This window comes from Mytilus californianus, unplaced genomic scaffold, assembly GCF_021869535.1.
Source record: "Mytilus californianus isolate M0D057914Y unplaced genomic scaffold, xbMytCali1.0.p SCAF_15, whole genome shotgun sequence".
NCBI lineage: Eukaryota > Metazoa > Mollusca > Bivalvia > Mytilida > Mytilidae > Mytilus > Mytilus californianus.
The window spans coordinates 8653134-8666454 of record NW_026262637.1 but is presented as its reverse complement, the minus strand read 5'-3'; the positions used below and the strand labels follow the sequence as shown (position 1 = coordinate 8666454).

The window sequence follows — 13321 nt, the reverse complement described above, 5'->3', positions numbered from 1 at the left end:
CCTACATCTTGAAAACACAACTTTTCGTGAATAGACAACAATGCATTGCATACATTACATAGTAGCATATTGTTTGCATAGTGATATGAGTAAATTTTCGGGAAAGACCAACTGCTCTTAAAAATATATTCTGGATATACTGGCTAATTGCATTCAATCTTCTACCTCTTTACATTAAATACATGTACATTGTTTGTGTAAAATGAAAATATTATTAGATGCAAGATTCAAGATTAAAGATTTAATTATAGTATCACCACTTGTACACAGGTTAAAGTGTCACGCATGATATACACACGAAGGCAAATAACCAATACAGGATATAGAAGACTACCTCTTTTACATGGGAATATTACAAAAAATACAATATTTTGATTTACGAAGAAGACATTTATTTTGACATTCATGTACCGCGGAAACTGAAAAAAATAAAAGGAGAATAAAAATCTATATTATAAGATTGACGATTATATTTTGGTGTTTGTATTAAGAACGTTTGAAGAAAACAGATACATTCAAAACTGATAAAAGAAAGTATACACCATTCACAATCACTCTTGAGATCAATCACTCTTGATAGATAATTCAAAGATCCTATAAAAGAAGGAAATTTGGTTGAATTACCAATGAGAAAAATATTCACCATAGTTCAAATGATGTGATAGTAAGCAATTATAGGTCACCATATGTCCTCCAACTATGCCAAAAAAAAAAACCCCAAAACATATATAGTGATAAAACGACCTAGACATAAAAATAAGAGAAAACTAAATTGAATAGCCTTAATTTTAACCAGTTAATATATGAAAAAAATATGATATGAACCAAAGACAAGAATTGAAATACTTGGGATTGTTGTTGATTTACCCTGGAATATTCATTAGAATGTTTAAATGGATTTTAAATCAGAGTTATCATCAACATTCACCTGGTTTAACAACAATTCACTTTACCAAAATCCTTGTGTATTGCATCAGAAACAAAATTAGATAGAACACTAGGAAGCTATAAGGAAATACAGATAAAACTTATCATCACCTTAAAATACAGTATAGCATTTTGTCATTGACTGTTCCATCAAAAGTTCCAGCAATACAACTGTGACATAAAAATCAAACCGTACAGGTATTCCTTTTCTTCAAAATTTCACTACATATTTATATATCAAATGAAAATGGAAAAAGCCAAAAGTTGTCATAACATTTACAAAAAGAATCAATCAAAGCCAAATAAATAATACAAACAAATCACTACATAGTTTTACCATGACTACACATGATTTTCATGCGTAAATTTATTACATGTAATTCGCACGTAGCTCTATACGCATATTTTTTCATGCGGGAATCATTCGAAAATCATGCGTAAATTAACGCACGATAATCGGATGTAGCACGATTTGGACTTTTTCCTTGCGAAAAATACGCATTATATACGCATGATTTTCACACGATTTTATGCATGGCACATTTACTAGTGTAATGCATGCACATACAGTTTTCTGAAGTGCATTATTAGGACAAAAATTCTAATGCATCAATAATTATTCATTTTTAAAGGTATAAAGCGTAAGAAGAAATACACAACTAAAATTTAAAAGTAAATTTCATATTATTTATCTTTTAAGAAACAGGTTATGAGGTATTTAAACATGTTTAGATTTTTTAGATGTATTATGAAGTGTGACATTCAAGTCGATGACGACATCTGTACTTATATAATGTTTTGAATATGGGAAGTAATGCTGTGTATTTATATTTTTTATTCTGGATGATATGGAAAGCCAACAGTAAGTAACATGATGTAATAGTTGACGTGAGGACAAATCGAATAGATAACTGAGCCAAGACGTGTATATCGTTCTTAAATTGTAAATCACAAGTTTTTTCTTTTAAATATGTAATACTCCTTTCACATTGGGCACATTGTGATTAAAAATTTTGAGTAATCTTTGTAGAGTCATTTACACTAGTTCGGGAATTTTGAATTTTCTATATTGAGATGATGTAACTAACATAATTCATGTTATAAAAAAAAGCAACCCGGTTAATAGATTTTAACATTTAAAAGATGGTCTGAAAAATAAAACTATTAACGATTAGTGATCACTACTGGCAGACACGTAGTCTCGAGGATACGTCACAACAGGTAGATTGAACTTTGACTCTTGTATGATTTGACTATTTTACTTGATAATTTTTTTATGAATTTTTCAGTTTAAAAATATTTCATCATTGTTCCAATATACAATATAAAATCCTTTTAAACAAAGCTTATTTTGAACTGGGATTGACAATCTGTTTAAATATTTTGATACATATACCGATTTACGCTACCTTCTTCCCTTATTTACACATGCATATTGAACTAAAATGTGTGTGTATGTACTATAATGATGTTATAATGAGGAATGGCATCTAGTTGACATTTCCCCATTTTCATTGCTTTTGTATAAAATGTTAAATAGTTCCATTTACAGGTAAACTTTGTCCTGTCTTGACGTATATTTAATGATTTTGAACTATTGTTTACAAGTAAAGCCAACGATGGTTTTTCATCCTTAAAGTTTGATTAAAATACTGGTTCATACTTTGCTTTTTGAGCTTTGTCAATTGTCCAATCTGACTATATAATAAGCGTCACAAATATTTTACCATTAAAGAAATGTGCATACACAAAGTTCTCATATTATCATATCATTTGTTATATTTATCTTACACAGGTCACTCAAAATTCGAAACCTTTGTATATGTTCAATGCTGGTACACTATTCTTGATGTAGTAATTAAATGTTTGCCCTATAAACTGGTTTCAATTTACTGTATGCGAATTGATTCTCTAAAATACATGTGTACATGATTGTTTTAGGTTGGTCGTATATTGTGATGTCACACCACTGTCCCAAGTAAAGAGAAATGTCAAATATTTTATGCGTTAAGACAGCTGTAATCGTTGGGTGCTGTCTTTTTTTCGTTTAATGTTTTCGAAAAAATCAGGCCATTTGTTTTTTTTTTTCATTTCAATGTTCATGTGTTGAAGACAAAACAACTATACACAAGCAAACAAGAAAATCAACATAAAGAAAAAAATATCAATACCGTCATAATATGTCACTGTTACTATATCGTACCCGTTTAGCAGTTTCATGACCCTAAAATTATGCAGTATACATCTCAGTTTTTCTTCTTCATAACTAATGGAACAGTTTTTGTGTATGGGCATATCCCTGCTAATATTATACATATGCCCGAGTGTAACATATTAAGGGAGTAATGTAAACGCCTTACAATAGAGTAAAAAGTACAACGATAATTAATCTAGTAGTTTATAGAAATGATAATGCATTTTTCAATAAATGTAAAAGTGGTTAGACAGCATATATGTAAACCAATTCAAACGAGAAAACTAACGGCCTACTTTATGTCCAAAAACAATAATCGAAACACAAATATGTAAAATAGCAACACACGTTAATTCAAGTTACACTTATTACAACAACAAAAACAGTTGGGTATGTAAATTTTTTTTAATTTAAAAATTTGGGTATATAAATATATTTATCAATACAAATATGGGTTTGGAAATATAAACAAATACAAATGTGAGTATGTTGATATAAACGAATTTAGATGTGGGTTCGAAAATATTTAGCAATGTCGATTTACAAATCTTATAAATTATTGCTAAATGATTGAAACAAATCATACTGTAGACATATTTCATTTTCCTTGCATAACACTCAATGTTAATATGGTAGATAAACAATTATTGTACCAAAATGTAGCTTTTTATAATTAGCAATATATCATTGTACCATAATTCTTCTAAGTTTAGTTAAGCGATAAAAGAAATGAGAATAAAACAGCAAAAGAAAGTGTTTAAACTGTCAGGAATGTGTTTATACACAATTCAGGCGTCATTTATACGGTTGAGATACATGTAGGGTCCATAAAGGCAACAGTAGTATACCGCTGTTCAAAAGTCATCAATCGATTGAGAGAAAACAAATCCGGGTTACAAACTAAATCCGTGGGAAACAAATCAACTATAAAAGGAAAACAACGAAACAACAGAAACACTGAAGTGCAACAAAAAACAAACGACAATGCAAAATACATAGAAACTAACTATTAGATAACAACTGCCATATTTCTGAATTGGTCAAGACATCTTTAAGACCGTCAAGAATGTGTCGAAATACATTCATACAGCTTTAAGAATGTCAAGAATGTGTCAAGACATATTCAGACATTTTTTGGAATGCCAAGAGTATGTTAAGACATTTTCAGACATTATTAAGAATGTCAAGAATATGTCAAACTGATTGAGACAAATTTAAGACGGTCGTGAATTAGACAAGACTAATCAAGAGACTTAAAAAATGACAAAGAAAGTGTCGAGAATGTTTTAGACAATGTTAATACTGTCAAGACATATGTCAAGAAAAATCAAGAACTTATTTTAGACAAATTCAGACTTTGTCAAGAATTTTAATAAAATTTCAGACAAAGAGAGAATGTCGAGTAAATATTCATGCAAATTCAGAAAAAAAATTGGTCTTTTCAGACTTTTTGAGTTTTGTAGTGCTATTGTGTATGTTTATTTTGTTCACACATTGTTGTCAATATAATGGAATTTTATGCGACTTTCATTCAAATGAGAGGTTAAGATAGCTATAAAACCAGGTTTAATCCACCCTGTTCTACATAAGGAATGCCTGTACCAAGTCAGGGAGAGATGACATTTGTTATCCATTCGTTTGATGTGTTTGAGCTTTTGGGTTTAACTTTTGATTAGAGCTGTCCGTTTTGAGTTTTCTTTGGAGTTCGGTTTGTTTGTTATTTTACTTTTGTTAAGAGATGATATAGCAAAATAACAACATTATGTTTGTGTTATGTCATTCGTATATCATTCATGTAGTATCAGGTTAAAATTGTTTGCGTATTTTTCAAAGACAAAAAGATCCAAGAAGAAAAGATCTAGATGAACTGATGATTGTGAGTAGTACAACTTATTAAGATTATTTCAATTTTTCATTTTTTAGTAAGTTTGAGCATCGTACCAGACCCTTGCGGAATGGCCAAGCCGAGCACTCAAGGTACATACATACATACATACACGGTTTGTTCTCATACCTTACACTCACTTAATTTGCACATTGGTGGTTAGTTATCTCATCGGCAGTTATATCACATCTCCTTATATTTACATAAATAAATACATTGTTGATTTTCAATTGAATAATGATTTTTTTCATATTCTTAAGGTAACGCTGTCATGTTTTTGTGGGTTGTTCTGTCTTTATAGAGCTTGTGCATCGCCGGGATACAACATATCAATCAATATTGCATTGTTAGAATCACATGGATAACCAGTACTGTTTTGCGTATGAAATAATAATGAATTATATACCTTTACATACATTTTTTGTTGTTGTTGATAAACTTAGAAAACAAAATATGTTCAGAAAAGATAAATCCTTTATCAAGTCATGACTTTGACAGTTGTTATTCATTCGTTTGATGTGTTTGGGCTTTTGATTTTGCCATTTGGTTACGGACTTTTCGTTTTGGAATTTTCCTCAGGGTTCGGTATTTTTGTTATTTTACTTCTTTTTCCGAGGTAACAAAACGAATCGCATGAACTCTAAAAGGTGCACCAACGGGTGTCGACAGGATAGGCGCCTCAATGTATGCATTGGAGTGTCAAAAAATTCGTTGGAAGCACTTGATCAATTGCATGATTATATTGGTGATTTGAATCTGTTCAAAGTTTTGATTTTTCTACCCTATTTACCACTTTGGCTCATAATCTTATTAAGAAAAAATTCACACACCTCATTAAATGGGCATTTAAAAAGTCAGAATGCGAATATATATGTTCAAACACTTGTATGTAATTTTTTAACAAACAAAAGAACTATGTCAATTGGACCTGTTTTGATACTATAACTACCATTGCATTTTTATTAGATAACATTTTTGTTAACTATGGAAATTCCGTATATCGTCAAGTTATCGGAATTCCAATGGGGACTTACTGTGCACCACTCATTGCGGACCTTTTTTTCTGTATTGTTATGAGTTACAATTTATGGCAAAATTCAGCAAATACCCATCCAAACTTCATCTGATACAACAATTCAATAACACTTTAAGATATTTGGATGATATATTGGCTCTCAATAATTCAGTAATACACTAAAGATATTTATCCTGCCGAATTGAATTAAAATAAAGCTAATACCAACAATGGACACTGCCCTTTCCTTGATCTTGATATCTATATCTTTCACGGGAAGCTTAATACCGAAATTTATGATAAAAGCGATGATTTTTCATTTCCTTTTGTTAAATATCCATTTTTAGACGGTGACGTTCCCTTATCACCATCTTATTGTGTTTATATATCTCAACTTGTTTGATTCGCTCTAATGTAACAACGTATTTGATTTTAACATAAGAAATTTCTTTATAACTGAAAAATTAATACACTAGGGTTTTCGATATCACAAACTAGTCAAAACATTTACTTAATTTTATAATCGGTACAAGGACATCATTCGTAAAAAATCAAATCAACATGCGAACATGTTAAACGTTCAGACATTTCACATCTAACCTTTAATGGTAATATTCTTTACAAAGCATAAAAATGTCGGCATTCGTCTCAAAAGCCAACCAAACCTTTTTAAACAGACTTATTCAGAAAGGATACTGTTGTCAGGTCATTAAGGATGGTATATTTTGGTATTAATTTTGATTAACTTGTAGTGTCTTTGCATCATAAACACATTTATTCTAAAACCTGTTGTTGGCATGATACGGGTTATTTTCTGCTCATATATTTTATGATAGTATGATACGAAACCCCTAACGGGAGGGATTGTGCTTGATTGTCATATAGTGAAGATATCATCTTTTAATCAGTTTATTTGAGGTCTGGACCTATCATGTCAGTACATGATAGTAGTCCTTTGTTAATATATGTTTCATTGTCATTTTGCGTGGTTTATTTTGTTGCTGGTTTTGCCATCGGACTTCGTTTAAACTGAGTTTTATTTTGCCTATTACTGTGTGTTTCTTTATTCTAAATTGGCAAAAAAATATAGGGGGAGAGCTGAGATCTCACAAAACATGTTTATCTCCGCTGCATTTGTTAGTATTTTTGCGCCTGTTCCAAGTCAGGAGCCTCTGGCCTTTGTTAGTCTTGTATGATTTTTAATTTTAGTTTCTTGTGTATATTTGGGAGTTTAGGATGACGTTCATTATTACTGAACTAGTATACATTTTTGTTTAGGGGCCAGCTGAAGCACGCCTCTGGGTGCGGGAGTTTTCTCGCTGCATTGAAGACTCATTGGTGGCCTTCGGCTGTTGTCTGCTCTTTGGTCGGGTTGTTGTCTCTTTGACTCATTCCCCATTTCCATTCTCAATTTTATTGTATGTTTTTTAATTAAGTATATTTGTATGTTGGCAGTTAAGTGTGACGTCCGTTTTCACTAAACTGGTACACATTTTTATTTGGGGCCGGCTCGGGCCCGCCACTGAGTGTGGGATTTTTTCGGTGCTTGAAGACCCATTGTGATCTGTCTTTGGTCGAGTTGTTTTCTCTTTGACATATTCCCTATTTTTATTCTCAATCTCATGATCAGACGGTAATCATTAAGATAACCTACATCTATAGCGATGCAAGTGTTAATGCAAGGAATCTACATAACCATTTTTTAATTACACATCTATTGTTCCAATATAAAATTATATTTTTGTAGTAAATCTATTATACCGATTCAAGTACTCATTACAATGTTGATCAATTGAATTAATGGAACTGTAACCCTTATTCGGAGTGTAACTCTGATTGTTTTTTTCATCTGTTTGACTAGCTTGCTAGAAGAGAATAAAAAAAATCATTGGATGTATTTTCAAACCACTGCTCTCTACAGTGGTGGTATATAATGATGGATGAGTTCGTCCGTTTCTGTTAATATTTGTTCCACCATCAGCTTGAAAAAATAATGAAACTCTTTCAAACAATCGTAGTTCATGTTCATGATGTACATTTGCACCTCTTATCTTATGTCTTCATACCAATGGTAGTTGGGTTTACTTTGGGATGATACGAACTTATTCATATCTGCACACCATACGACACAATTGAATTCTGTATCCGCAACTCATTCTTAGCCATCAATATATTTTATTTGAATATTCTTACAATCTAACCCATAAAATGTTATTCATGTTATTGTGCGTCTCTTACTTTGTTTATTGCTGATATTCATTTGTGAGGTTTCCTTTACCAAAGCATAGACTTTATCATTGCATTGATTGGAGTTACTAATTTTGTATCCGCAGCTCTTGGTTAACCCTTAAAAATTTATTGAAATCCTAACCAAACATGGCTATTGTGCATTTCCCTTTTTTGTTATTAGAATCATTATTTTCCCAGTTTCCTTCAACAAATCATATTCACAATACAGTACGCATTTATATCCGGTTCTCTAATCGGAATGTAATGAAGTATTGACAGAAACATCACCATAAATGCCAACATTCACCATATATTTGGTTTTTAACCTCATTTACTTTTGGGGTTTCTCATAGCACAGTATGGACTATGCAGTGGTGGAGGTATCATTAATTGGACATTGCTAACAGTACTAGTTTTATTAAACACGCCTTGTTTAATTAGTTTTATTCAACGAAACCATGTTTAAGAGTGTATCTCAAAAATAATTTCTTTACTTTTTAGTAACTAATATGTGTCAAGGTGGTTATGCAATAGAAAATATTGGTGAATCGAAGGACGGGTATGTAATATATCATGTAACACTACGCGTAAGGACACAGGAAGATAATTGCATATGCCTGGTATTTGTTGAAAATCAAAGTCAAAAAAATCTCCAAACAACTATAGAACCATATATGACATTAAACAGTACTAGTGCATCACCAAAGAAGAAAGAATGCGGATTGGAACTGAACCTTGAATTGTATCAGATGGACATCAAACAAAATGATTTGGATAAAATTGGATGCACATCTGGACAAACTTCTCGTTCATTGTCGTTTCCAAGAAATGGTGTGTTAAGATTTACTTCAAACGTTATTGATGGAAATTTAACAAGAGGATACTGTATCGATGTACAAAGAGGTGAATTTGTTGTAGTGAAAATCTAGCCTTTCATGCATTCGAAGTATTTGACTAGACGTGTTCTCCGCGGTAACAGTCCAAAGATATCTATGAATATTTCTAAGGCTTTTTGATAACGAATAATATTGCAAAAATATCGATTATCCTTAAAACTACTAATGAAAGTCGTTAGTACTCAAGTTTCCTGTTTACATTTGATCTACAACAAAACCCAAAACATACGAATAAAAACGTGGGGAGCAAATTACATGTATATTAAGATAGAAACTTTATAAGAAATCAAATGACATCTTGAGGTAATCATACACCCTTAACAAATAGACGACAAGTGTCTTTTATATATACCAAGCTCTATATCGTCAAGATTCGATGTAAAATGCAATATATGTAAAGCCTAAAAAAAATTCTACAAAAAAAAACAAATGGGAAACAAATACAAATGTATGGAATTTGCAAAATGACTATTTTTCTCCTGATATTTTGCAACTCTTCATCACATTTCTTAACATTAACAGTACAAATTCTACTTTAGGTGAGTAGTTAAACATTTAATGGCTCGTCAGTGATATTCAATGTCTATACATTTGTAAACCTAAAACTTATTCAAATGTTGAGGCGCTGATCAACGCGTTAATAAACGAATCTAAACTATTCATGAACAATAACAAAACACAACGAACCCTAAAGTTACTGACTTGGAACAGACACACTGACATCTGCGGAATTATATTTAAAAGTACTCTTTATATTTTACTTCCACTTACTAAAACCAGATAATAACATTCACATTCCGATTTTTGAAGTGAGTACATTTAATTAAATGAACAGAACATATGATTATACTGCAGCAGAATCGGCATTACATTTCGATTATGTTAAACAACCTAAGAAGAAGTTTGTTTGCTAAAAATGAATAAACTTTAAATCAAATAGTTTAACAAACACACACTAACGAAGCAATCAATAACATATGTTTAGGACCAGTGGGTGGTCATAATGACACTCTGAAGATAGTTTGTGGCGAACCTGGGGTAACACCATCCCTACACATGACAACTACACAGTCTCCAGATAATTTCACTTGTCTTCCGACAGCTACAGATTCCACATCAAAGGACCACCCAACGTCACCAGGTTCATTAATGAACAATACTGGTAATTTCGTCAACACACTATTCTGATTTATTAGATCATACCAATTTAACTACTAATGCCATAATCCTTAACCAAAAGGTGATATATGATGAATAAAATAGATACCGCCAGACTATTTATGTTTTTATGTAAATACATTTGTTTAATATGTCCGATAATGTACAAACTTTATCATCATAAAAGTGAAAATTCAATATACATTAAACTATAACGACATTCAATCAAAACGAAATTCTTGACAATCAGGGGTATGCTACATAAATATTAAAGTGTAGTGATCCACTTTAGGATGCCACTTTCCGAGTTACCTTTTTTGTTTTAACATCCATTAACAAGACTTTTAGTATAATTGTATATAAAGATTGTTTGGTCTGTAACAGTCTGAAATGGAAAGATATGTCTTTCTTTTGGAATGATAAAACATTTTAATCTGATATATCTGCATAACGGGTTATCCATATAACTTATTTAAAACAAATAATGACAACATACCTTTATTGCAATACAAATATGAATGGACGTCTTTTTGTTTAGATACATATATTGTAAATAGGTTCTGTTTAGATTAGTTCCGTTTGATGATTTAGTATAGTTAATACACATAGTAATTTACAAGACGCCATAACATAAGTGGTCAAACAAGAATTCTCCACTGCAAAATACTTAAATTAAAAAGTGCAGTAGATACCTAAAATATACAAAAGAAGAAGTGGTATGATTGCTAATGAGACAACTCATTATAAATGACAAAACCATACAGCGATAAACAACTATAGGTAAAAAACGTTTTGTAAGAAGCACCGAGTTTATGAAAGTGTTAAAAATATTAAAGACAAATTTGGATGATAGCTAAGAGATCAAAAATGAATAAAAACAAATCTATAGGAAACACAATGTAAAACGATATAAAATGGAAGAAGAAGATAAGTAATGTATGAACCTAAATGACCGACACTGTTCGTCATTATTTAACATAACAAAATTTACGATTTGATCAATTAATAAGAAACTCCAAACATAAAAAAAATCAACATATAACCAGGACAATTTTCGTCGCTAATTTTAAACATGAATGCATGAGTGGACGGAAACGCAAAGGACGACAAGTAAATCTTTTCATAAACAATATTAATGAACGGATGTGATATATGTCAAAGTACCAATAAAAACCAATGTCTTTAGACATGATTATGATACTTACATATTATGTTTTTTATGCCAGATAATTCTACAATATACATAGAAGCTGGAACAAGTGCTGGCGTCCTATTAATACTGACATTGGTAATAGTGATCATATTCTGTAAAAGGTAAAACTCCTTGACCGTCAATTATTATCAAAATATTTCCAGCTAATTCAGTTACTTCTACAAATACACTAATATTTCAATTAACGAGAATTCTAAGATATTTACCCAAAAATGTGTTTTCATAAAATTTTAATCATCATGTTTTTTTTCTTTACAAATAATTTAAAGCATTGAACATTTTTTTTATTTGACTATTTGAAACTATGTTTGTATAGAAAGAAATACTCAGTATACTAATAACATGCACATTTATTTTTAGAAAATCATTAAACAAAACCCGAAAAGCACCGGAAACAAACAGGCCGGACATAGCTCTTACCAATGAACAAGATGATCCAAATTACGACGGATTGAAATACAACGTGTTATATATATCAGCAGAATATGCAGATAAGTTTGGAGGTGACAATAGTACTGTTAACAATGAAAATCCACATACAAATTATACAGTCACAGAGCACGATGTAAACTATAGCACTGTTGGAGACCTTGTACCCCGTACGCTTTCAAGAGACGCGCCGCCGAATGGAAACCCACAGAGTTGCGATTTAGTGCCAGGATATGAGAATAACAATGATACTGAGGTCTCTAAATTTGATAATGTTATTCCTCAAGCTAGAAATTGTAATGTGTATGCAGCCGTAGACAAACAGCGTGTTATGGTTGATAGTAATAGCAAACCTGACAATTCTTCTCACATATATGCTGTGGTAGACAAAACAAAACAATTCAAGACCAGAACATAGCAGTGGTTTGAATAGACTTAGGTGAAATTAGGAAAAGATATAGAGAGTTTGAAATTGATACTATAAATCCGAAGAGCATAAGTTAAAGAACCAAATAAGCTAAAATATTGATATGTTAATACGTTATGGAACTACTTTTTAAGATGTTTGATTATCCTGAAAAGGCGGGAAAAGGCTGATTCGGAATTTTGCATTAACTGTATATTGCTCTCTTTATAATCACAAAAACAATATATATATATATATATATATATATAATCTGCCTACATTTATGGAAATGAACTTTTTATTAGCTACTGAAGTCTTCTATGAAACGGAAAGTGAGTGTTATGGGGAAAATATTTTACCCTGTATCGTAGGAAAAAACCGATGGAGTCCTAACATCTGACAAAAATTCCCAAACCTGACCTTAATTTACAATCATCGGCTGTTTGCCATTAATTTTAAAGTTAACAGATATCTCAAAGATCCATACTATAATTTTAGAAAACATTAGGTAAATAAGATGCATGAATCCTAAATTATGCACCTTCATTGATCTTTTAAGACCAGAGATGTTAGCAATTCAAATACAACAACTTGACATGGCATTATTTATTTTTTCTTCTCTAATAAAGAGTTCCGTTTCTTGTTCTGTAAAATTCAACTGAATATCCTATCTAAGCAGAACAAAGAGCGTTGTCCCATTGTATACCTTTTACATAACTCAATTGCTACATGTCGCGCTTGTGTATGCACATTAGTATATTAACAGGCATGATCAGAACCGACAGTCACTGAAACTGACACTATAAAAGTTGTTTTGTCCCAATCATGAATGGGTTGATAGAAACGATATATCGATGTGCCTATGTGTCAACACGTTGTATGGTATATAACGTAAAGGAATTGGCTTGTGATGCATGTAAAGCAAGAAATGCTTATTCTATATAAGCACCTCATACCTCTCCTTTTTAG

The 13321-nt window shown here is 31.3% G+C and overlaps 1 protein-coding gene across 1 annotated transcript; it reads left to right on the top strand.

Moving 5' to 3' along the window:
- Positions 1–1673: 1673 nt before the first annotated feature.
- Positions 1674–12995, top strand: LOC127725893 (uncharacterized). The gene is made up of 6 exons (XM_052233214.1): positions 1674–1789; positions 5045–5098; positions 8752–9153; positions 10132–10308; positions 11531–11618; positions 11878–12995. The coding sequence occupies exons 1-6, from the start codon at positions 1732–1734 to the stop codon at positions 12362–12364; spliced, it is 1266 nt and encodes a 421-aa protein (XP_052089174.1). The 5' UTR covers positions 1674–1731; the 3' UTR covers positions 12365–12995.
- The last annotated feature ends 326 nt before the right edge of the window (positions 12996–13321 follow it).